The sequence below is a fragment of the Mirounga leonina genome, unplaced genomic scaffold, assembly GCF_011800145.1.
Source record: "Mirounga leonina isolate KUSES-001 unplaced genomic scaffold, KU_Mleo_1.0 Mir_152, whole genome shotgun sequence".
In the NCBI taxonomy this organism is placed as follows: Eukaryota; Metazoa; Chordata; class Mammalia; order Carnivora; family Phocidae; genus Mirounga; species Mirounga leonina.
In genome coordinates this window covers 19,102,403-19,128,471 of record NW_023270380.1, presented here as the reverse complement: position 1 = coordinate 19,128,471, position 26,069 = coordinate 19,102,403, and the positions used below count along the sequence as shown (strand labels likewise).

At 44.9% G+C, this 26,069-nt stretch overlaps 1 protein-coding gene across 10 annotated transcripts in view; it reads right to left on the bottom strand.

Annotated features, from left to right (window-relative positions):
- Window positions 1–26,069, bottom strand: part of DISP1 (dispatched RND transporter family member 1) — a 177,102-nt gene that overhangs the window by 30,027 nt on the left and 121,006 nt on the right. For 4 of the 10 annotated variants that reach the window (XM_035008623.1, XM_035008624.1, XM_035008625.1 and 1 more), the window contains 2 exons: window positions 24,854–25,030; window positions 15,408–15,936 (listed from right to left, as the gene is read on the bottom strand). In XM_035008623.1, the coding sequence (XP_034864514.1) occupies window positions 15,408–15,919 (512 nt within the window). In that variant the 5' untranslated portion in view covers window positions 15,920–15,936; window positions 24,854–25,030. Of the gene's footprint in view, window positions 1–15,407; window positions 15,937–21,403; window positions 21,861–24,837; window positions 25,031–26,069 lie in introns of those variants that run through there. The other 6 variants (XM_035008626.1, XM_035008628.1, XM_035008630.1 and 3 more) reach the window with 6 other exon arrangements.

The following is a 26,069-nucleotide window of genomic DNA, read 5'->3' as shown; positions in this document are numbered from 1 at the left end:
CAAACTCCACTCTTTTGTGTGTCCACATGCATGTGTGTTCATGTGTGTGCACACGCATCTCTCCTACTCACAAATGAGAGAGAACCTGTTGATGGCTATGAAACATCACAGTTGTGGAAACTTTTTCCTACTTGTGATCTGGTCTGTTTTTAACATGATTTTTGGCCATGCATCTTAAAATTTCCATAGTTGCAATTTTCCTTTGTAATTTCAGGAACTACTTTTACCACTGAAGAGTGACCTTTGACCCAGAGGTCAGTTTTCTTCCCAATTTCCCCTGAATAACCGAGGCCAGCTCTATCACTTTGTGATGCTTTGGCTGTCATCTTCTGCAAAGCCCTGCTTTTGGGGGAAACGAGGGTCTAAACGTTCATTTTCATAAAACATGTGTGACGACAGCGAGCTGATCATGCAGCGCCCCTTGACACCCCCAGACCCACTGGGCACCATCTGTGAGTTGTTCTTGGGGGTTCATCGTCAGTGGCGACAGCAGTGGCTCCTGACCGATGGCCTTCGTAGGCTACACTGGTGGTGAAGAATCTCGCAGCGAGTTGGCGCCTACCCTTAGCCAGATCCAGGGATGCTGGGCTGTGAAACCGCCTCGCACTTCCTCTAGGCTTTTGTCAGAAGCAAATGTTTGGCACATTTGAGAATGGGAGCTGGGCAGAAGTGAGGAGCCCACGGAGTCATCAAGAGGTTTTCCTTTAGTGAGATTTTATGTATACTGAGGTTTGTCTCATCTGTCCTGGTGGATCCATGCATTCATTGCGTTTCACAGAATCCCATGGTTTTCATTATTTTGGCTTCAGGACAGGCAAGAGCTGGGACAGAGTGCACTTAGGAAATCCTACTCCCTTTCGAGAACTAGTGGGTTTACAGTGTTACTGCTGCATCTGTGACTTCACAACGGCTCTGGTGAGTGAGAGAACAGCAGGAATAACTAGAGGACCTCAGTTCTCCAGTGATATGCACATCCTAGATTACAGCCCAGAACTAAGTTCCTGAAGGAGATGCCAAAGCCTTTAGCTCATTCAGAACAGCTTCCTAACAGGACAACGGCATGAGTCCCAAAGGCAGAATTACAGCCACACTCCCGTATGCTTTCCCCAGAGATATTTCTCACAAAGTAAAACTCACATTCCGTTCTAAGTCAACTGAGCACAGTAAGTTGCCCCGAACCTGACATGTCATAGGATGAGGTATTCTGGAAGAAAAGGCTTACATATGGAGACTCTCTCATGTCAGAAATAATAGAAACACCCTCTCTGTTCCTCCTTCCTGGCCCTAAATCTGGCTCTTCCATATGGAAAACTGAAATCTTTTTATAACGTTGGCTTACTTCTATCGTAAGACCTTTGGCAGAGGGGTGGAAAAGATGTGTTACTGTCTCCCCACGGATGGCTCTTTATTTTCTCTGTATTATTAAATCCTTCCTTTGTCATCTCTTCTCCACCCTAGAAACCCCAATTCACTACCTACTTGTTGAGTAAGAAAAGGTAGAAGACGGTTTCTACTCTCAAGCACCACAATGGGAAGATGGGTGGCTGACAGAGACGCCAGTGGGAAAGCAAACCAGGCAAGAATGTGATCGTGTCACAAAAGACTCTACGCTTCAGCTTCCGAATAAAAACACAGCTGTTGACATGTGGTATGCTCTCTTCATATCCAGGAAAACATTTATCTACACACACAGCAAGGGGATGACTCAGGGGGGAGCTGGGAGGAGGACAAAGTCCTGGGGGCAAGCACCCCACGCCTTTCTCCTGCCTCCCACCCTCTCCCACTGCATAACCAGGAACATAAGAACGAATGGAATACTGTCCCTGTGTTCCAAAACGAGGAAAGGACATTTTAGTTTTTCAAACCCCTTACGTCATTCCTATTTCACCCAGCTCATCGGGAAGAGGCACAAAGTGTAAATGCTCAACTTGATGGATTATCATACACGTGCATGTCCATGTACCTACCACTCAGGTCAGGATACAGGCCCTCCCCAGCAGCCCAGGAGGCTCACCGGTGCCCCCTCCAATCAATCATCATATCCTGCCCCCACAGGTAAACAACATTCAGGCTTCTGTCACCATATGTGAGTTTTGCCTAAAGGACTGCCTTTTTTTAAAGACAGCCAAAGAGAAAAGTTTAAGGACAAACTTAGAATAAAATTCAGGTTAGCTTAACTTAGGAAAATATGTAAAAATGAAGCCCTAGTAACATTTAAATGGGTGGTTCATATATGAGTCTTTACTGGTCCTTTGCCTCTGATGAGCAACACAACTTCATTGATCAAGGCTACTCTTGGTTCAGTTTTCTGTCATTATGCTACTTTTGAATAAGCTATTTAAAAAAATGCATATTGTTCTGTTTCCTTACATTTTAGTTTCTTCACGATCTTGCCCGAGTTGACAATATCTAGTTACAATAAGCTATGCTTACTTGTGTCTAATTAACAAAAGTACATGGGCGTCCGTCTAAGGGTTTCAAAGTGCTCCCTGATACTCTGGCAAATATTCAAAGGAAGTTGTCCTACACGCTACTGTGAATATACATGTCACATGAGAGATATGGGCAGGAAACGGGGATCTGAATTTTGTTTTTAAAGATTTTATTTATTTATTTGAGACAGAGAGAGCACAAGCGGGGGGAGTGGGGCAGAGGGAGAAGCAGACCCCCCGCTGAGCAGGGAGCCCAACTCCCAGGACACCGGGATCAGGACCTGAGCTGAAGGCAGACGCTTCACCGGCTGAGCCCCCAGGTGCCCCCAGGATCTGAAATCTTTTACAGGCAAGAGGGGGAAGGAAAAACACAGGGACAAGGTAGGAGAGACGGAAGAGGGGCTCGGTGAGCAGTGCGAGGGCAACAAGGCCACAACACTGGGGAGAGAGGAAGCACGGGGCTGCGGCTACGGAGAGGAAGCTGTGTACGAAGGGGTCATAAGCGGGGACTGCGAGCCACAGAACTCAGGAGGAGAAAGGAGACGGGTTTGTCGGAAGAGGTCACCGATCTGGGTATCACCAGGAGAGGGGGAGGGTGGAGTCAGCCTGCAGGTCATACAGAGTCCAGGCATGAAGTATAATTACGTATTAGAGATAGCAAGAGTCAACACGTAGAGAACTTTACTACGTGCCAAACACGACGTCCTAAGCACTTGGCATAGTAAACATTTAATTCTGAAAACAATCCTGAAAGGTAGGTGGAGATTTTATAGGTGAGGAACCGAGACACAGACAGGATAAAGAACACCCCAAAATTTCACAGAAGAGGGTGTGAGGGCAGGGTTCAGATCCAGGACTCCCTGCGGCTGGCGGCAAACGCCTCAGCTGTTCTCTCAAGAAGCAGGTGAGCTGTCCGCGTCCAGCGGCTGAGCCTAAGTCCCGCTGGGGGAAACTGGACAGAGAGGCGCACAAGGAAGCATGCTCAGGGGTTTGCAATGAGGACGCGCTTCTCCCAGGAGGCAGAGCAGGAGTGCCAGAACCCTTGGGGGGTCAGGGGCAGCCTGACATCTAAAGCAGAGGGTCCCGTCTGGACAGCTCTTCCAAAAAGGGCATATTGCACTTAAAACCTGCGAAATCTACTCCTTACCACTGGCATTTCCAACAACACTGTTGGAGCGCAGTGCGGACATGACACAGACAGCGGGGAAATCGGGCGGACTCTCCCTCCGGTCTGTGCGAGAGGCGTGTGAGGAGCTGCCTCTGCCTCCCGGCCTGGAAATCTTCCTGCAGCCCGAGGCCCATCGTCTGCATGTGATCTGTGACCTCAAGGGCCTGCCGTGCTTCCAACACAGCAGTAACGGACTCCTGAACCTCTGCTGACACTAAGACGCCTCGTTCTCTGATGCCGGAGCCGCACACGCGGGCGAGAGACCAGGACTCACCCCAAGCCCATCTTTGTAAGCCCCTAGTCTCCGAAAGGGCACTTCATCGCTTCATCTAGCAATGGAGATGAGCAACAGCTCTGAATTCCGGGCTATTTAGGATTAAATCAGAGAGCGTGTGTAAAATAGAGCACAAGGTCTGGTATATAGGAAGGGTTCAGTAAAACCACTAATATTGTTATAAATTTGAGACTTTATGCCATTGAAATCCAGTTTCTTGGCTAAAGACACAACCAAGTCCCATCTCATAATTCCAAAGGAATTTTACTCATTCATACATTTACTCAAGCTTATTATTCATTATTTTGGAATACCTTAGAATATTTGTGGTAGTGATGAAGCTTACTGTTAAAATTCTTAGAAAGGTAATTTTGTTATGACATTACGTAAAGGAGATAGTCATGTGATAGCAGAATAAAAATAATTTAAATGTTACATAATCTAAATTGCAATGCTGATGGAAAACTAAATTTTCTCAATTGTGTACATGACCAGACGTATTCAAGGATGCCATTAACACAGAAGCCACTGGTAGCTGACCATATTTCCACACAGAACCTGCATCTCCAGATGAGAGAAGGGGAGACACGGCTCCTAACGACCGTCTCATCACTTCCCTTCTTCACACCTTGGTGCACACATGAAATGCACGTGAGTGTGCTCTAAGTTTTACAGACTTGATTCACAATGACAGAGAACTGCTTTTCTTTTAAATCATGATTTTTAAGCAGAATGTCTTAGGTTGGTTATTTTAACTAATGAAAAATAAGATATTTAACTTGCAAATTACGTGACACTAAAATCCTATTTCAAACCATGTTGAATTTACATCCAAGATACATCTAGACTCCTGATTATGACCATTTCTATCTTCAGTAATCAATGTCTACACTTTTAACATACAAGTTTTATATTCTCTTTATGACTGATAGGAAACTCTATGGGAGAAAATAAAGCATACTTTCCGAAATGACCGAACTGCTAAGATGTCTGGTTATGGGCAATCCTGCTGCTGAATCTCCTTTGCTGTCTTTCACTTCTACCCACTTGGAAACCCAGGTGAGCATCCAGTGGCTACTGATCAAGTGAGAAAATACCAGCTCCAGTTGAGCTGTGATTTGCAGTTTTCCCCCTGGAGACATTAAGAATTTTGCAGAGATGTAATGAAAGATTCAGCAGACACAATGACAGGAACATGCATTTTGAACGTATTTAAGGATCCCTGAGCCAATTTAATCGAAACTGGCAGAAGAGGAATAAGCTGACACTGAAGGACATCTGTCCAGTGGGGACACGGAGGGAAGAGCGAGAACAGTGGCCCCCACTAGTAACCGAGCCTGGGGACCTGTGGAGGCATCTCTATGTGATGTTCCAAAAGGGAAGTATGTTTGTGCATGATATACATGATTCCCTGTCTGTCCCACTGAGACTCAAAGCCCCAAACACTGAACAAATCCCACTTCCATGGAACAGCCTGGTTCCAGTTTCAGTTAAAAAGAAATGTCTTATCAGTAGAGCCTGGTCCTAAGCAGCAAGCAAGACATGATGCTATTTTTTCCCCAGCGATTTCAGTAAACAAGAAAGGAATTGTGTTATACAAAACTGGGGACGATGAGGAAGTATGTCTCTTCCTCTTCTATTATTAATTATCTCCTCTTTAGAGACCACTAGCTAAAAGGCAGCTCTTCGGCTGCTTGCTGAAAGGTGAAGGAAGCAGGTCATGGGAACTTCATTTTCAAACACATTTTGTCTCTGCCACTTAGAAGGGGGAAAGAGGACAGGCAGTCACTAAAGGTCAAAATACCACGTGGCTCTGGTCCCACGCAGGGCACACCCCAAAAGAGGAACCCAAGAGTGCCTTATGTGTTAATAAGGAAACTATTAAAAGACATTCCAACACTGAAAAGCACAATCGGTTCATTAAAAATAGTTTTAAATGGCTGAGAAGTAGCTTTGGTTAAGAGAAAACATTCTTCCTCAGCCCGTGAAGTTACATCTGCACGGGTTAGCTGGAAGTTATAAAGCAAACAGCCCCATGCATTACAGTTAAAGTAACACTAAATTATAAAGCACTTGCCCTTAAATGTGAGCCTTCCCACGCAAGACTTTGCTGGGGGCCCCGCACCAAACATGCTAAATAAGAGGACAGCATATACTTTTCTTACTAAGATGTGAATGTTAATCACTAATAAGAGACCCAAGAAAAGCTCACAGAAAGCCAGTAAAATCTTATTAAACTTAACTAACTTAAGAGCATGGAATGCTGGAATGAAGTCTAAAATCCTCAAGCCAAAATACTCACCAGACACAAATGCTGCTCAAGTAGAATGTTCTTTGGGACAAGAGGATGAGGGTAAGAAAGTAAAATAAAAAAAATCAGTACAATGTGGAGCTCAAGGTGGGGTTTAACTCTGCGTGCGAGGGGGACATTTTAACAATCGGATAATACATTTCAATGCATGTCTGCTAGGGATTGCTTTACAATGAAGTAGTTTTATTTTCTGGCGGTCAATACGGTGGCCAATGGCTGACAACTAAAAACTCCTAGGCTAATACCTAAAAAATAAAGCCCCAGAATATTTAGTGTTGGCTGGGATCCCAAAAATTCTAAGTCTCAATTATCTGTAAGTGGAAACAAAGACCCAGGCCATCATTAATCAGACTTCTATTTAAACTGCTGAATGGCAGGAAGAAAATCTGTTATAGTCATCTCACTGCCTGAGATCTGTCACCCTGTTCCTGTCCAGGGTTACAGACTTTCCCCTGAACTACCACCCTTCCTTCCTCCAGCAAACACACTCCCTCCCTGACTCCAATGCCAGGTCAAGGAGTTGGGGGAAACCGTGCAGGATCCCTGAGCCAGGGCCAAGAGGCATAATGAAAGCAGTGTCTCAGGAAGGGGAGGTGGGCAGGCCCAGGTGACCACAGACACACAAATACGGTCTGAAGGAATGAATGTGCTAACTGTCCATCCTTACTTCTTACTAGACACACAGAATGGTGCTTAGAAGCAGTAAATTGCTCACATTCCTAGGAAAGCATCATGCTTGAATCTCAAGCTACTTGGTAATGATCAGAGCCCCGGATTGTTCAAACCACCTAACTCACAAATCTACATAGAAAAAGGTATCACATCTGGTCCTGCACCTTCTTATTTGAGTCTGCTTTCTAAATCCATAAAATACATATGAACAAAGAAAAGCCCAAACTCTTATTCAGGAATTTATGGTTCATCCACCAGCTTTATAAAGTCACTCTTACGAGACCTGCAAATATTCTGGAGGTGGCTGGAGCCGAGCAAACAGAAAGGTTATTCCTGGCCAACTTCCCGGAGCAAAGGCTCCTGGCCCCGTGTGACTTTCTCAAAGGGGCTCCAGAATCAGGTATGAAGGCAGCTTGGGAACTGTATGAGGCCCGGGTTTCTACATGTCCTCCCTCTGCTCTTCACGAATGAGTCTGCGATTTTTTAAAAAAGATTTATTCATTTGAGAGAGAGAGAGGAAGAGAGAGAGAAGAGAGAGCACGCGTGGGGTGGGGGGGGAGGAGGGCAAAGGGAGAGAGAGAATCTCAAGCCGCCTGTGCACTGAGCATGGAGCCCGATGAAGGGCTTGATCTCAGGATCCTGAGACCATGACCTGAGCCCAAACCAAGAGTCAGACACTTAGCCGACTGAGCCACCCAGGTGCCCCCATTTTTTTAAAAGTCAGAAACCAATGCATTTGCAGGGAGATTTAAAGAACAGAAGGAGGCATCCCCCCAAGTAGACTCAAACAACAGTAATAAGAGTGTTTTTAGGGAAACAGAACCTGTGGAGTCTTCCTCCACTATTTGGGAAAATATCTTACTACATTAGACCAATAGTTCCTGATTTCCATTATCAAATTATCACATCATACAAATAAGCTCTGCACAAGGACGTGATGGATGCTCAATTATTTAATAGCCTGTTAAACAATTAATTTGAGTGTTTACTAAATGCCAGGCACCGTGCTAGGCCCTGGAGACACACAGGAGTACCAAAACCTGGTTCGGCAGGCCCAGGGAAAGGTCAGTGAATCAAAGGTATGAGAATTATACAGCTGCTGTGTGTAAGTCCTTAGTAAGTTCTTTATGATGCTCACACAACAATGGGCATGTGCTGCTCGGGCGCGGGGAGGCAGTCTCCTTGGACCACTGCAGCATGCTGTGCTTCCGGGATCCCATGAAAGGAACACACCCCGCACAACGTGCTGTCACCCCTTCTCTGGGTCTTTTTCCAGACAAAGGAGACCACATGCCACGCCCCCGCCATGCCCCCACTCCCCGCCCCTCCAGACCTCCTGCTCCTGCAGGGCAGGCTGCAGGCCCTGTACGTTTAGGCAAGGCCCCCTGAATCCCTCTCTGGGACTCACATGACACTCTAGAATATCTCTGTGCTCAGACAGCACCTATGTTTGTCTTCATCATCTCTACCCTCTGAGATCATCATAGTGCCTGATGCCAGTGACTGGTCTAACTTCATGAGGTTTCCTTAAAAAGTTTAAACTCTGTGAGTTTTTCATTACATAAGATATTCCAAGAATTACTGTTTTTGTGATCACTCAACAAATATTTACTGAGTTCCAGGGCAAATATTTACTAGGTATGCCCCAGGTGTAGTTCATACCCAAAATACCAACCCCCTGGTTAGATATCTGATTTGTGCTTAAAAAAAAAAAGAGATGCGTTTTTATGGAGTCAATTTGCTGAAAAGAATACAAAATAGTATAGCAATCAAAATTCTCCTAATAAACATTAAGTTATATAAAGTCTTTTAAGTGACAGCTAGCCAAGCACTTAAGTTTGGAAATAGGATGCCCTCAGCAAGCAACTGGGGTCTTCCTGAAGAGATGTACCTGATCCTTTCATTAGGGTTTACTGTTGGTCGAACTTCTTACCTTTCTTTAAACTTTTTTTTAGCCAAAAGAAAAGGAGAAAATTTGAACCATTTCTTTTTTTTTCTCTTCAGTCCCTAGTATCTGCTAAACAACGCTCACTGACACGGAAAGGAGGTGAAGAAAACATGGTTGCCTCACTCCAAAATGTCGTATTCACTAATTAATTTTCAAATAAAGAGGGCATTGTTTGCTGACATTTACTATGAAAGCAAAGGATGAACAAGGTCCAAAGTCTGAAATGTGCGTTCCACGGCACCCTCCGAAATCTGTTCCCTTATGCACAATAGTCTCTAAGACAAGTCTCACCCCATCAGACTGCCAAACGGACTGACTTTGGCAAGCAAGCTCGGAACATTTTAGATTCTACAAACATCACCCTGTTTTAAAAGTAAATTTTGACTACTTTAAGGAATTTAAAAATAAACCTCGCTTTCAATGAAATCAAGATTAAATCTTACCAGACTTCTAAAATTAACCATGCAATCAGACCATATATTAGCATTAGTACAGCGGCTCGGGTCTCTGGGGCGGGAGAGGCCCGCTTCTTCTCAACAACCCTCTCCTCGTCCAGACGGTGAGTCCGTGACCATCTGCTACACTTGCTCTTCAGGGGGTCGGTGGGATAAGAGTGAAAAGCAATACATCACGTACCTATTTCCGCCAGGGTTCAACCACAGCCTGACTCCTGAAACAAGACTAACGGAGTGAAAAACAGAAGCAAGGAGAAAGAGAAAAAACAGAAAGGAACACAACCAGAAGAGGAACAGTTCCTCCCGTCTTTACAGAGACAGAAACAAAGGCTGAGAGAGATGAACTCCTGCCAGAGACACAAAGCCAGCGAACAGCAGTGCCAGGACTCACACGGGCGTGTGCACGCCAAGCCGCGTGCACACCCCTCACCTGGCATGGGGAGCAAGGGAGAGAGGGCTGGAAAAGAGAAACACAAGCCATAAAGTAGCACCAGTGGTGCCTCCAAGTAGGGCTGTCTCCCTACCCCCAGAAAAACTGTCTGACGTTGTACTGTATACCCGCTGGCTACAAATTAAATACACCAGCACTTTTGCCTTCAGACTCATCTAAATAACGTGGCAGGTTGTGGGATGGAACTGGGGCCTCTAGAGGATACTGACCCACTACAATTTTTTATAGTCTGGGGCTTTACTCCTTTAGATTTTTGAAGAAAAGGGTTTTTATCTTTTGACATTTCTTTGTGATACAGTAAACAAAATACAAGCAATCAAACCCCAATTAACCAGAATCATGTGGACAAAAAAGGGTATTATTCACTGTCAAATATTGTTGCTACCCTACATCACTGGGGCTCCATTTGCTGCCACAGAGGTCGGAAGGGACCTCAGTTGCTCTAAGAGAAAAGAGAGACGGCCTTGCCCAGGAAAACTGGTAGAACGGGAAATGCCAGAAACTGCTGGAATGGGAATGTCCAGTATGTGAGCCCCTGGCACAGGGGACTCTGGAGCACGCGAACGGTGCCCAGTAGGACTTAGAACTGAATTCTGCAGTTTACTGGGCCCTGTGAAGAGTGCCCGTCTAAAGCACATAGTATGACCATCCCTTCCTGCAACACGCCTGCTCAGCAGTCCTACAATCTGTATCAGCAGGATTAGGATTATGTCGCTATTAGTAATCTTCCGTTGTAAAAGAAGAAAACAGGAGGAAAGAATTTATACAACTATGATCTGGTTGTCTTTCTGAATTAATACATGGACGAAGAACACTGATGTTTAACTTCTGTACCTCAGACAACACAGTGGACGACCTACCTAGAGTCTGCCCAGGCCGAGACCCAGCTCTCGCCCTGTCCATATCACCTCTGCACCTCTGAAGGTAAGGACCATGCAGTTTTTACCTCTGTTTTCAGCACCTGACACCATGTATGCAAGTACTCATTGAATACTTGCTGAATAAGTGAATAACTAACTTTGAATTTGTCCACTCATCGTTTCAGCATCTTAGAAAAGCCATGTGGTTTGAGTCTAGTGATTGGGGCAAATCAGACACTGGGATCTGTGTCAATGCCAGGCTCATGCCACAATGCTAATGATGTGTTCAACGTGATTTCTGTTTCAAATTTCCCAGCTAAATAGAAATAACTCCATCGCCAGGGCTCAGGAAAGGGGAAAAGTGTGGATCACTGCAGAGCACGTGCATCATAGGAAGACAGTTTGGAAAACAATGCTCAGAGCTGCCATCTGGCCCCTGGGTGTTATGATATACTGTATACAAAGAAACCAGATTTCAGGAGGTAGATTCTCTCTTGTAACATAACATAAGAGTTCTCAATTCTTACTTTTTTAAGAAAAAGAGTTGAAAGCAAGTAGCGTCCTAGGGGAGAGCAAACACCTCTGAGCAAGTGAACCACACGTTGGAAGAGTCAGGAGGACGGCAGGAGAAGGCGACACAGGCCACAAACAGCATAGGGCACAATGCTCAGGACACGGACAAGGGTGTGCTCGACTGTCAGCCCCTTTCACGGGCTCCTCAGTGCCAAGCCTGCTCAACTGCACAGCTCTCAAGCCTCCGGCCATGCGGGGGCACTCAGAGTGACCATTTGTCCATGAAACCACCTTCAGGGAAGTAAACCTGTGTTTGGCAGGCACCCAGAACCATCACAGGTTCCCTACCACTTGAGTATGGGACTTGCCAAGCATCATTCATGGAGTCCTCCGCCACCATGGAGAACAGCTCTTTGCAGGGCTTGGATTAGGAATCTGTCTGCTAATTTCTGAAAGCGGAACTTTCTTAGTTGTGTCATAACACAATTACCTTTCCATCTTCAGATGGCAGTAAAAGCACCCCAAACCAATCCCACGGAGTTTGAGAGGCTCCAGGGGGCACTTTCCAGATCTAGATCCAGGATGCTCCAGCAGGGCCACTCTCATGCTGCCACGCCTGCGCGCACTCATACACGCGCGCGCACTCATAGACGTGTGCACGCACACGCACACACTCCACTCCTGCCATGCTGTTCACTCTACTCATTCTTCCACACGCTGTCAGTCTGCATGCACTTCCTTCACCCTTTCCCAGCCACCCACGCTCCGCCCCCGCTCCCCTCCCCCTTCCATGCTCCAACCCCACCCTTCCCCCTTCCATGCCCTGCCACTGCTCCCCTACCCCTTCCATGCTCTGTCCCCTCCCTCCACCTTCCTTCCACTCTCCGCTCCTGCTCCGTTCACCCCTACCCCCCCTCCCTGCAAGCCCTCCCCTGTCAGAGGGCCTCTCACCTCATCAACCCACAGGGTTCCTTCCCTCCTCTGATTGCCTAGAGTTATTTTTTTCTACTACAAAGGAAACATCATTATTATAATACTTATTTAATGTTTAACTGCCCAGATGATTCAGATGGCCAGTGGGGTGTAGCCTTGTCTCTTGGTAGGGAGACATTACATCTTGCCTTTTTGAATTCCTTAGTGTTCTCAATTAGACCCCGTAGTTAATGGTCAGACTGGCGGTATGAAGACGGGAATCTAGAAATGAACAACTGGAAGCTTTAAAATGAGATCTACGTAAACTACCTCATATTTGGTGATAAATGGAATTAAAATAGGGTATTACTATAATTCGTGCACTGATCTTAATTTTATCCACCAAAAGATTAACAGATAATGTTACAAAGCAAAAAAGCACACAGACATTGATCTAATGAATCTTTTCGAGAGAGGTGCTGGAGCCTAAAGGGCCAAGAAGGGATAAGACAGAACCTATCACTTTATAGAAGGTAAGGAAAGACAGCAGCGTAAATGGGCCAGGATAAAATTACAGTTTCCACTTGACTGACCCTTTAAAACATTCTCTATGGCTTAAGTGTTTTATATACAAAACTAAAAGACAAACGCAAACACCAGTCAGGTGGGCCCATTTGTGACGTGGGTGCAGAGACACGTCTTTGCGCAAACCCTTCCCGTCCCCACTGGTGACTTCTATTCGCCCACAGCCCATGAGCTCCTTCTCAGCAACACGTCTCATGATTTCGTAGCAGTGGCTGGCTCTTCTGTCTCCCTTCCTACCACCTCATAGTCTCATCTTGTTCAGAATTACATCTGTGATGCCCCGCATCACAACAGTAAGTACTGTTGATCATATAAATAAGTAAATGTATAAAATAAGGAAGTGGCTTTGGCAGGACACATTTTACAGTGAAGTATATGGCAGACCCAACTGCGAACAGATGTGCCTTTACAAGCATCTGTAAAAGGTTCTATATTATACATAGTTGATCTAAAGGCTCAAATTCTTGAGAAAAATTCTATATGAAAAACTTCTATTCCACTTTTTTCTACAACTTTTTTTGATGGACAAATATGGCATTTTTATCTGTGTTTTTTAATGCCATTCTATTTATTTTATTTTTTATTAAAGATTTCATTTATTTATTTACTTGTTTATTTGCGAGAGAGAGAGATAGTGCAAGTGAGCTGGGGGAAGGGCAGAGGGAGAAGGAGAGCATCTTAAACAGGCTCTATACCCAGCATGGAGCCTGACACGGGACTCAGTCTCATGACCTCTCACGACATCATGATCTGAGCTGAAACCAAGAGTCGGCCACTTAACTGACTGAGCCACCTCAGTGCCGTCCTATTCAAAGTTGTATGTACATAGCACTCTCATCCCTTTAAGAATAGGTTTTTCAGAAATGCTAAGCTAAAGTCATGAAAATACTGACAGGCCTGCTGTATTAAAAGAATTGGTTCCCTGCCCATAGCTTTAATATTTTCTCAAGTTTTTTAAAGGAGGGATCAGCCTCAAAATGTAGAACTATCTATCTCCCCTCACACCCTGCAACCATATAACTGATGATTCTAACGCATCAATATCGATGACCACATAATTTCAAAGTCAATTACTTCTTCGATTTAATCCAAAGTGGTCACGCAGCACAATGCTATCAGGATTAGCGTTCTGAAAATGGCTTTGGCCAGTCCTTCCCATAGTTTTGTGACTAAAAGACTCTTGCCCCTGACGTGGAAAACGTATTTAGAAACTGCAGAAACACGCTGCAGAGGAATGTCCCCCAGTCCCCGAGCCCCACTGTCTTTCCCCATCTCTCTCTCTGCCCTCTTTTTAAAACAGTGAAACCAGATAATGTCAACAGAACCCAAACCTGATAAAGGTGAAAAGGATCCATCACTTAACCCCTTTCTGGATCTGACTTCTTTTTTTACTGAGCTGTAACTGACATACAGCATTATATGAGTTTCAACATAATTTGATATTTATATATATTGTGAAATCATCACAATAAATCTGTCACCACCCACAGTTACAAAAGCTTTTTCTTGCCATGAGAACTTTTAAGATCTCCTCTATTTCTTTTAGGGAAACAGAACCTGTGGAGTCTTCCTCCACTATTTGGGAAAATATCTTACTACATTAGACCAATAGTTCCTGATTTCCATTATCAGGAGGAACTTCCAAATGCACAGCCCAGTGTTCTTAGCTACAGTCAGCACACCCTATGTACGTGATGCCCCCAGGACGTACTTCACAAGTGGAGGTCTGATGGACTCTGTAGGTGACCGTGAATCTGTCCCAGGTACACAGTGGATTGTGGCTCAGCAACAGAAAGGAAAACTACGACACACAGCAGTTAAACGAGTCTTCCAACACTACGCTGGGTTGAAACTGCGGGACACTGGAGAGTATGTACTGTAGGACTCCATTCGCACAAGATCTCAGAGCAGGCACAACCAGCGCGCGGTTACAGAGCTCAGAGCAGCGACCAGGTCGGGTGAAGAGAGCAGGAACGAGGAGGAGGCAGCCGGAGGGGACGTTCTCCATCACCCCGGAAAGAAACGTTCCAAGTGGGCCGAGGTGTGGACCACGAGGGTCACCGCCGATCAAGCTGTGCACTTCAGACTGGTGCATCTCCCTGTGTGTAAACTCTAGCCTCATCAGAAAAGGAGAGTGCTCTCCCAGCTCACCGAAAGCTCATTACCTACGAATGCGAACTCATACTTGGTTGCTCCAAAGCACTCAGTATTTCCTAAGATACACCAACATCACTCACCTGCAGTGCGCGTGGAGGAGACAGCGGAAGACACACAGAACAGAAAGCACACGCTGGGACGGGGCAGGAGCCGGCCATGACACAGACCCAAAAATGTTCCACAAAACATAGTTTTCAAAGATCTACGCTACAGATCGACAGGTTCCCCCCTCGAGGAAAGGTCTGGTCTCCACATACTGATGGTCACCCAAACCACATGAACAGAGCTGGTAGACGCAGCCGCTCGGAAGCATGAGGAAGCAACTGCTTCATTGTCATAAAGGTTGATGACCATCAAGACTCCTGTTCAGGCAGCCTCGTCACAGATGTATCCCCCACCAGTAGTAACAGCAACTGCTGACGGAAAGTTTTACGGAACTTTGTAAGTCAAGGCCACCAGGACACCAAACCAACTGGTAGGCAGGCAGAAAGTGCACGAGTGTCTGACGAAGAGCTCAACGGATGAGACAGGGACACATTATTTCATGTGCATTCTGGTTTTCCTTCTCTGACACATGTATCTTCCTCCTTTTGGGGCAATCAACACAAGCAGGGGCACTCGTGTGGGCTTGGTTGGATGTGAAGGCGAGCAGAACCTGTGCACACTCACCTGAAGCCGGCCGCATGCTGCTGCATGGGCTGGTGTGGGAAACGGCCGGGCCACGTGTGGTGCAGGCAGAAGGACGGAGAGGGCTGCAGGCAGCACGCAGTCTGGTAGACGGGCGAGTGGCTGGGACACAGAGGTGCAGAATACTCGGAGCATGGCTGCGTGCAGCATGAGGCCAGAGCAGAAGGCGTGGCCGGGCCAGCCTCAGGGCGGCCCTCTGGGTGACTGCTCTGGCTGGCCAGGGGCTGATGGAACGGGCACAGGTGGCAGCACGGGGACAACATCGTGGGCACTCTTTGGTGGCTGTCCACGGGCAGAAAGGAGGACTTCACAGTGCCATTGACCTGCAGGCATCCATTCAGACTCACTTTTGTTTTTGGTGCCTCTCTGGGTGTGAGCTGCTGGGAGGCAAAGTCCCCATCACAGGCAGTGAGGGCGCCAGGCTTGGGGGCACTGGTTGCGCTGCTGCCGTTGCTCAGAACCACAAAATCACTGTTCCCGTTGCTCACAGCCATGTTCCAATTTCTTGGCCCTAAGAGAGAAAATGATATAAAACCAGCCAGTGCCAGGCAGGCAGGCAGAGACGCAGACAAGACAGGAAAGTTACTGGAAGGAGTCGAAATCGTGGAGGGAACGCAGCAGCCTCTACAAGGGGCCCAGCGGCCCGCAGCACTCGGGCCCATAGCTGCTCTGTGCACCCACCTATCCCTCCCCACCTCTGCTTTTAACCCTTCTCTCCCCGTGCTTGTCCTTGGTGTGAAGTATGGAGTAAGACTTGGCGCATTTTAGGAGAGGACAGGGAGAGAGAGGGCACCAACATCGCCCTTCGACTCCTCACCCAGGCATGGGGTGTTAGGACACAGGAGTAATGACAAAATGAAGGGCCACCATGAGGGCAGTGAGTTGTCAAGGTTAAGATAATTTGAATAATCTTAAGAACATCTCATGTCTTAGAAAGATCTCAAGAACATATGATTTTTCCCCTAAGTCTCTCAGGTCCTAGAATAAGAAGAAACAAAAAAAAATAAAAAGTAATCAGCTAAGCCAAGAATTGCTGCAGCCAAGATATCAGACACCAGAGTTTTTCCTCCTCAACTGATGACTATAATGCTTAAAAAATGAACAAGCCACGTAAGTTGCCAAGAACTTACTGCTTTGTCTTCTACATTATGTAGCATTGCTTGCACATGAGAAAAGAGCATGAGCAGGATTTGCTTGAAATGAGATTTTTGTTTTTAACTTTTCTTCCTTTTACCAGAAGGTCCAGGCTTTCAATGTAAAGGAAAATTAACAAATTACCAGTAGCATGTTTCTGTCCCGTCAACAAACGAAAGCAAAAACACACAAATTCCTCCCTCCCCCCTCACCCACCTCACCTCTGACCACATGCACAAAATCTGGGAATTTGCAGTAAGAACGGGTGACCCACTGCCGGGAGTCTGTTTAACCAGCACGTGAAAGCCAACGAGAAAAAAGCAAGAGCCCGTGCAGTTCACTAGCCCTTCAGGCAGGGCACTCCTCAAGCAGACAGAATAGCCTCCAGAGCAGTCTCTCCCCGGTCTCTCCCCACCTCCTGCGGTCACACAGGCACCAGAAGAAATCACCTTGGCTCAGTCTGAGCATATGGTCATCCAATCTGGCAAACCTGGGCCCCTACCAGGAAGGTCCCATGTGCATTCTCACCCAACACTTGCCCCATGGCAGGGGCATTTCTGAGCAGAGCGCACCACAGCAATGCGCAGTTCCAATCTGATCCTGGTGCCCAGAAGACGCTGGGCACAAATTCAGCATCATTACTGTATTTACCTTTTGGACAGAAAAAGACTACTCAAACACATGCACAAATTCAACATCATAAGAGACAGAAGAATTACATGGATGTCAAACAATTTCTTTGTATATTATTTTAGTGGAAAGACAAAGAATCTATAAAACATCAGAAGATACATAAAACCGGGTGGATGTTGACTTCTCTCCTCCTGTCTTATCACTTCTAAAAGTGGTCACAGGTCCCAACCTCCTCTGCAGGGACAACGGGGAGGGGTCCTGAACATGTAGTAAAGGCAGTTTCCCTCTCTGGGATAGGCACCCGGCACAGGGTGCTGGTAGGCCCGCTGTCACCGGCCCAGGGGGAGGGCAGGGCCTCCCCTGCAGGATCTGTCACAGCAGCTTCCTCTCACCAAGAATGTATCCTCCCTTTTGCTAACAACAAAAAAAGCTGCATGCAAGTGTCTGAGAACAATTAAGACATGAATCAGGGGGCACCTAAAGAGGCACTAGACTTTTTCCAAAGCCAAGTGAAATTTAAGATGCTTGCTTGTACGCTAAAGTGCAAGGCAGCCTAGAACGTGTAAGAAGCACTAGCCACAGGACACAAATGCAGTCACTTCCCAAAACCAGACACTCGTGGACAAACACTCCACACAGAGACATCACGGGCTCCTCTCCCCCCGACCTGGGACCCTTGCCTTCTCTCCAGAACTCAGCCCGGCTGCCCCAGCTCGTGGGGTCCGCAGCTCCACTGACCCTGCCACCCGGGGGACCAAAGGGGGGATGTTTTCTCTGATTTGCTGGTTGGTTTTTACCATCAGGTTCGTTAATATCATCTCAGATAATCTATGTTGTCCATCAGTCCTGTCGATGCTAATCACAGCTGTCCCGGAAGTTATGCCGGCGCCAAGTGTATAAGAACCACCTAATCCACAAAGTTTTAACAAGAACCTGGGCTTTAGACAGTGTCCCAGCCTCTAGCAGCCTTCACAGCACCGTGATGTCCCTGTAGACTCTCCAGTTCCCTCTGTGTCCCCATCTCCCAACTGGACACTTCTCCGGGGAAAGAGTTTTCTTCGTAACCAGAATCCCACGATCATTCTCTTACTTCTACTGCAAATGCATCATTAGGTGGTTACATAAGAGCTAAACAGACTTCTGTAAGCCGGCCAAGGGGCCTAATCACAGGTTATAACATTTCCCCCCGCCATTGGTAAAATGCAGTCCAAGTGCCAAATCATGACTGACAAATGGATTTTTGGAACATAACCTGTTTCTTAAATTGGAGACGTCTTTCAATGCAGTAGGAACTAGTAGAGAGTAAACAATCATTTGAACTCTGACTGGCTTGTATTTGAAGTAAGTCACATGAGCTTCTTATGATTCAGGTTCTTTAATCATAAAATAGGAACAATCAAATTGACTAAAGTTGTGAATTATAAGCAAAAAATAATTAAAAGCAAAAACAGAAAAAAATTATTCTTTTTTTAATTTTTATTTTTTTTTATTCTTATGTTAATCCCCATACATTACATCATTAGTTCTAGATGAAGTGTTCCATGATTCATTGTTTGTGCATAACACCCAGCGCTCCATGCAGAATGTGCCCTCCTCAATACCCACCACCAGGCTAACCCATCCTCCCACCCCCCTCCCCTCTAGAACCCTCAGTTTGTTTTTCAGAGTCCATCGTCTCTCATGGAGAAAAAAATTATTCTAAGAAATGTCCATGGATTAAGTTCAGTAGATGTATTTGGCCAGGAAAACAGCAAACTTTCGATCTGAAGTCAAGAATGGAGCCTACACCCTTACAGAGAAAGATCTTATTTCTTTAGAAAAAAATTTGGTCTGAGCCTAAGACAGAGAGAGCTAAGGGGAAAGCAGATGAGACAGAGGAAGAATCGACATAATAAAAAGGAACTATCATGACAGATGTAATGTCACGTGATTATGTCTGCAGTGAAGTTTAAAGGAAGCTCTGGATCAAATGCACTGAACGGTTAAGTCACCCATTTTCCCTGCCCGTCACACACACAGGCAGCCAAAAGAAAGCTGTTCCTGAGCCACTGCTGGCCTAAGGTGTGACAGGGCCCCGTGGCCAGAAATTTGAGTGCATTTTCCTCTTGTTCGTGAACATAATGCACCAATATCAATACATTCAAAGCCACTAATCCCACATCCCTTATTTGACCTCTTCTCCTAGCGTTTTTATATAGTGCTTCGGCAGTTTGGGGGCCATAAGGCCTTTGGTCAAGGACCATCTTCTGATAACATTTTAAAATTTAATTTCTTTTTTCACTGAGCCTCAGTTCTTCCCATGTATTAATCAGGATAATAATCAATGTCCATCTCATAGGACCACAATGAGAATGTAAAAATGTTCTGAAAACCATTAAGGGCTTAGAAGAGGAAGGAAAGCTTCCAGGTGCCTTTGCGAGGCCAGCATTGCCCTGACAGTAAAAACACACAAGGACACTGCAAGGAAAAGAACTACAGGCCAATATCCCTGATGAACAGAGAGGCAAAAATCCCCAAGAAATATTAGCAAACTGGGTTTGACAATATATTAAAAGGATTATACACTGTGATCAAGTGGGATTTATTCCAGGGACACAAGGATGGTTCCATCCTCATAAGTCAGTCAGTGTAATACACCACAATAACAGAATGAAGGAGAAGAATCATACGGTCCTCTCAATAGTTGTAGAAAAAGCTTTTGACAAAATTCAACATCCATTGTGGTAAGTACTCTCAACAAAGACAGAACATATCTCAATGTAATAAAGACCCACATATGACAAACCCTCAGCTAACATCATCCTCAATGGTGAAAATCTGAAAGCTTCTCCTTTACCATCAGGAACAAAAGAAGGATGTCTACTTTCACCACTTTTATTCAACACAGTATCAAAAGTCCCAGCCAGAGCAATTAGGCAAGAAAAAGAAAGAAAAGGCCTCCAAGTCAGAATGGAAGAAAACTGTCACTCTTTGCACATGGCATGATATCATATGTAGAATACCCTAAAGACTCTACCACAAAACTGTGAGAATAAGTGAATTCAATGAAGTTGCAGGATATAAAATCAATACACAAAACCATAAAGGGCTGTGTATTTATAATGGAAGAATTATCATAACTGGCTGATTGACTGTTAAGAATATAAAAAGATAAGGAATAAGGCTTCCTAGCTTTAAAGCCAATATTATGCTTTAAAAGAGCAGCTGAGGGGAGCCTGGGTGGCTGAGTCAGTTAAGTGTCTGCCTTCGGCTCAGGTCATGATCCCAGGGTCCTGGGATCGAGTCCTACATCCGGCTCCCTGCTCCGTGGGGAGCCTTTCTCCCTCTCCTCTGCCCACCCCTCTCCCCCGCCTCGTGTTCTTGCTCTCTAATAAATAAAAAAATTATTAAAAAAAAAAAAAACCAAAACAGTGGCTGAGACATCTGTAGCTTAGAAGAAAACAGTGTGGGTGGATCTGAGTTTGAAAGCTGACTCCACTGCTTCCCACCTTTGAGAATGTGGGTCAAATTATTTACACTCTTACAGTCTCTACTCTTGGCTCTTAGAGTTAAATTTCAATTGCAAATTAGCACAACCGTCTAAGAGAGCAACGTGGCACTCCTAATGAGAATTTTAAATACCCCCATCCTTTGACCATAGTACTACTAGGAATTTATCTTTTGGATATACTTGAACAATGTGTAAAGATAAATGCACAAAGATGTTACAGACTGCCCCACTGTCTGTACCAGTGAAAACTGGAAACAATCTAAAATATCACCAATAGCAGACTTAAATTTTGTCATATCTGTACACTGGGCATTCTGCACAATAAAAAAGAATGAGTTAGATCAGGCTATATTACTATGCAAAGAAGTCCAAAGTACATCTTTAAGTGTAAATAAAACCTAGCTACAGAACAGCCTAATATGGTATGAATCCATTTCACTGAACAAGGAGAGAGATGCATATATATGGTTAGGATACACAGATAGTTTCTACAAAGATATACAAAATGCTAACATTGTTTCCTGCTGGACTGGGAATTTTGGAAGGGTGGCGAAGACTTCCATATTTCATTTTCTGTAGCACTTACAACTTTTGCTATAATTGTGTCTTCTTTATAGTAACAAAATATTAATAAAACATATAAAGTGTCTAGCACAGAGACTAACATTGCACAAAAGGTAATTATCATTAAAATGTAAAAACAGAAACAAAGTTATTTTACCTTAAAGGATAACTAAACATCTATTCAGTGGATGTGTTTTACATTGTTTATCTTCTGAAATATATCTGCTGTTACAATAACACCCCACACAATATACTGAGTAACTGGATGAAGCAGGAAATGAACAGGAAGCTGAGGAGTAAGAACAGATGATACAGAGTATTCAGGACACGTTTCCATGTCGGGTTTCTGGAAACACACATGACAATCTATTGGACCAAAGCTATCTATGAACCAAGAAAAAGAACCATGACCAGTTCCACAGGTAGCTGGCAGACACCGTGGACACTGCAGAGACCCTTCACTCATGTTTCAACATAGAGAGAAAAGTCATTGGAGTTCATGTGATTACAGGGATCACACAAACACCTCCTACTCTGGTTTGAGACCCAGAAAACTTACAGATTTAGCTGTAGAATATATAATTACGCATAACATACACAATTGGTATAATAAATATAATAATATAGTAATACATATTTTTATAATATAAGGAAATTATATTTAAAAGACAGAAAGTAGGGATGCCTGGGTGGCTCAGTCAGTTAAGCATCTGCCTTCGGCTTGGGTCATGATCCCAGGGTCCTGGGATCGAGTCCCACGTCGGGCTCCCTGCTCAGTGGGGAGTCTGCTTCTCCCTCTGCCTCTGCCTCTCCCCCTGCTTGTGTGCTATCTCTCTTTCTCTGACAAGTAAATAAATAAAATCATTAAATATGTATATTTTCTTAAAAAATAAAAGAAAGTAGTAGCTCATTGGATATATTATTGTATAACCACAGTAGGACCTGTTTGAGTTATGAGAATTTTATTCATCAACATATTGTATACGAAATAAGTTACAGGACACAGGGTCACAAAGGGGGCAATCAAACTATTTAGGTGGCCAGCAGAGCACAGAGATCTCTAAAGCATTGCTATGCAAACCTCATTGTAGCTACCTGGAATTGAAAGTCAGGACTGTGAGCATGGTCAGAAAACTGCCAAGTTAAAATCTTTAAGGCCATGATGAAGAGAATACACAGATCTGTTCCAATCACCACAGTGACCTCTAGCAAAGCCAGCCCGACCTCTAACAAGGCGGGGCTCACCAGTTGGAGGAGCACCACCCCCACCCCCATTGACAGCTCCAGCATTTCACACGCAGGATCCCACTTGACTCAACTCTCAGAAAAACAGGTGTGCTAAAGAGAACTGGAGATCCAAGAGTCTCAAACGGTAGGCCAGGAAGCCCGAGGCCCAGGGTTTCAGGGCTTTCTACTAAAGGACTCCATAAGCTCTATCACGTGTTCTAGAAGAACCCTCATCTTCGTCAGATGCACATCACCAAACCTAACAGTAAAGGGCAAGACAGGATCCCTAGCACGGTCCCATGCTCTAGCCAGTCACCTTTTTCAGAAGAGTGATGCTCCCCACAGCACAGTTTCACTGAGTAAAACAGAAAACACTAACCCAGTGCTTCTCAAACACAAGCATCACTTGGGGATGTTGCTACAATGCAGATGCAGATCCAGTCCACCTGGAGCGGGGCAAACTGGAACACACCTCACGCAGCAAGGCAAACCACAGACTCGCCAGAGCATCAGGCCTCAGTTACGGCAAAAGGCGCACAATTCAAGCAGCACGAGTCAAACAGGGAAAGGACAGGAGTGAGAGAAACAAAGGTCTGCTGTTCCGATGAAGGCAGAGAAAAGTAACACATTTTAACAGGAGAGATTCTAGTTGGTAACTAAGTTTAAGTACAGCTTAACAAAGTGCTATGGGTACAGATTTTAATCTTTCGGGTGCAACTCACAAATACGCATTAAAGCACTGTGCCCAGTTAACTGGGTGAGACAGTCTTTTTCCCTCAAGTGGTAGCAGATATTAGGGGACGGATGTATAAAGACACACCAGGTATAAAGGCATTCAGTCACCTGTATCCATTACTTATCAAATTTGTTTTAACATGAAATCGTTCGTCTAAAATGGCTTGATGTTCATCCCAAATGATGGCCTCGTTTCTGATCACTATTAATACTTGGTGCTGTGGCCAGAGCATAGGTAGCTTCTCCAACTGCACATGGACAAGGAGTTGTCCTGCAGGCTCTTTCCTGGAGGGGCTGCTAAGCTGGCCTGCAGAAGGCCGTGTCTCAGTGATGTTTTTCCCCTTAAAGGGCTATTAAAACTGGTTTTTTTATCTTCTGTGTCAAGCGCTTTCCTTACAATACCTCTTTGTAGATATTACTAAACCCACTACAGAGAACCTGGGGGTTCAAAGTATTGAAGTGTAACTGATCTAAATCACAGGATTGGGATTCCGCCCCGGACCAGCCCGCTGAGGCTCTCCGGCTACCTCAAGATGTCTCCAGGGCAGGGCCTAGCTCTGAGAGCTCCGACAGGACCCCTGGAAGCTAAAGATACAAAACCCAGTCTGAAGGTCCACATGAAAAATAGCCTCTGAATTCAAGATTTCCCAAGACATTTTCAGAAGGTACAATTCAGAATCCAAGAGTGTCAGAGACATATTTCACTGAACTAAGAAGTGTTTTCCCCTGCCCTGGACCTGTGACTTTCGGGACTAATTCTGTTTCATTTGTGGCTGGATATAACACGTGTACAATAAATCATCTCTTCTGCTGTCTTAGCTGAAGAAAAAAAAAAAAAAAAGAAGTGTTTTCCATCCATGCATCATGTTATGCAAACCTGAAAAGCAAGTCATGCAGCGTTTGAACAATTTCAAAACGTAACTGTGACCTGACAGCGAAATCTGTATCTTTAATCAAAGACGCAGGCTTGTTAAGGAACTGACAAGATCGGTCATACGTGAGGAAATAGAATCTTCTCCCCTTCTAAGACAAGTTCACGAACTTCCTACCACTAAGCTCTCCTTCAACAAGAACACCTAGCAATATCTTCACTTAATCACCGATGAGGATTTCAAATGTTACAAAGAACTCTACAAAAATAAGGGAGTGTTGCTATTGTTCCCCTTCCTCAGAGATGGCGATAAATTAGAAGTTATCTCCCCTGAGAGGCAGTGGTACACACTGGAGCACCCGTCCCCTGAGCACACATTCCGTGAGAGCCCCCTGGGTGCTACACTATGCTCTCCCCACACCAGGAAGAAGCAAACTGAGTCCAGGAAATCTGAGAGTCACAGTTCACTCTTACAATGAAAATGTAACTATGTTCTATTAAATTTATATTATTGAGAAGGTAGTTCTGATTTATGATAACAAACACCACCTTTGAAAATGAAATCTAACATTTTTATATAACCTCTTTTAATATACACAGTCGATACTGATAAAGACATCAATAAACTGTAAATGTGAAATGTTTCATCATTACAACTGTTCATGACATTTACAAACAGCTTCGTGATATGGAAAAAAAACGGTCTGATAAATTGTCCCTCCCAGATTTACAACCCCAAAATATAAAGGTTACATAACCTTAGGCAGATCTTACAGTGTCACAGCAAGTCTGAAAACGCTGTTTGGGAAGCAGTCCTATGGCCAGCTAAGAGTCCGGTCGTCCAAGCAGAGACCCACGCGGGCAGGCGCCAGGGCCTTCCGGGCTGCAGAAACACCAACCTCCGTTTTCTCGTGTGTTTTACGTCCAATGTGCCTTTGGTAACAGGTCTACCTGGGAAGGGGAATGCAAAATAAAGCTTCTGTTTTACATCTGGGATACATGATAGCCAAGAACATCTTTTTAGCATGAACACTTGTCTCCTGAAATTCCTGTTTCACGAGAACTATCACTGCATTGCGGTGATGAGGACAGTTTTCAGAGATCCCTTTTCCAAGTTCATCCACAAAAATTATCAGTCTGCACGATATGCACCACGTCTCCCCACGCTCACAATACAGTGCCCTCTCCACACATCTATGCCCTTCAAAAAGAAAGGCTTCTTGTATCTCTGGGTTTCAATTTCACATGAGTTCACGGGTAAAACTAAGACTATGTAAAATAAAACCAGAGGAGTCTTCTGTCATATTAGTATTAATCAAAGGTCTTTGACAAAAGTTCTGGAAAGCCCTCTGATAAGGGTTCATCTAACCTAGGAGCCAGCCATGACCGGCCTCTAGACTTGGCCACAAGTCTGGAAGGGAATGTAATATATACAACAAATGTTCACAAAGTTATGAGTCTATTACAGTGCTCTCAACCCTTTCTGCACTTTAAAATCACTTTAGTAATAATAATAAAAAAAAAATTACAGACCCAGGGCCTTGGCCCCAGAGGTTCTGACTGAATTCATACTGGAATGGACTGTGGTCATTAGCACTTTTTAAAAGCTCCTCAGATGATTCCAATGTGTGGCTAGGGCTGAGAATCACTGATTTATACTTCTTATTAATTAATGCTGATCAAGTCATAAGAGCAACCAACGGTCACTCAAAATACTCAACAGGCAGAAAATATTGCTTAAAATGCAGAGTGCTGCTCTCTACTCAAACACATTTGGAACCGGTACTCCACATGAGATGTGCTTTAGAGCATTTAGATGGTCTTTCTCTAACAGTGAAGAGTACTTCTGAAGCTGTAAGGGTGGGGACGAGGGCACAGTAAGGACAGCACCTTTGCCCCACAGTCTGAGAGACAACCGCGCAGAATTCACGTGCATCGACACTGAGAAAAGGTGAAATGTGGCATCACGTGGCCTCAGACCCACAGATCA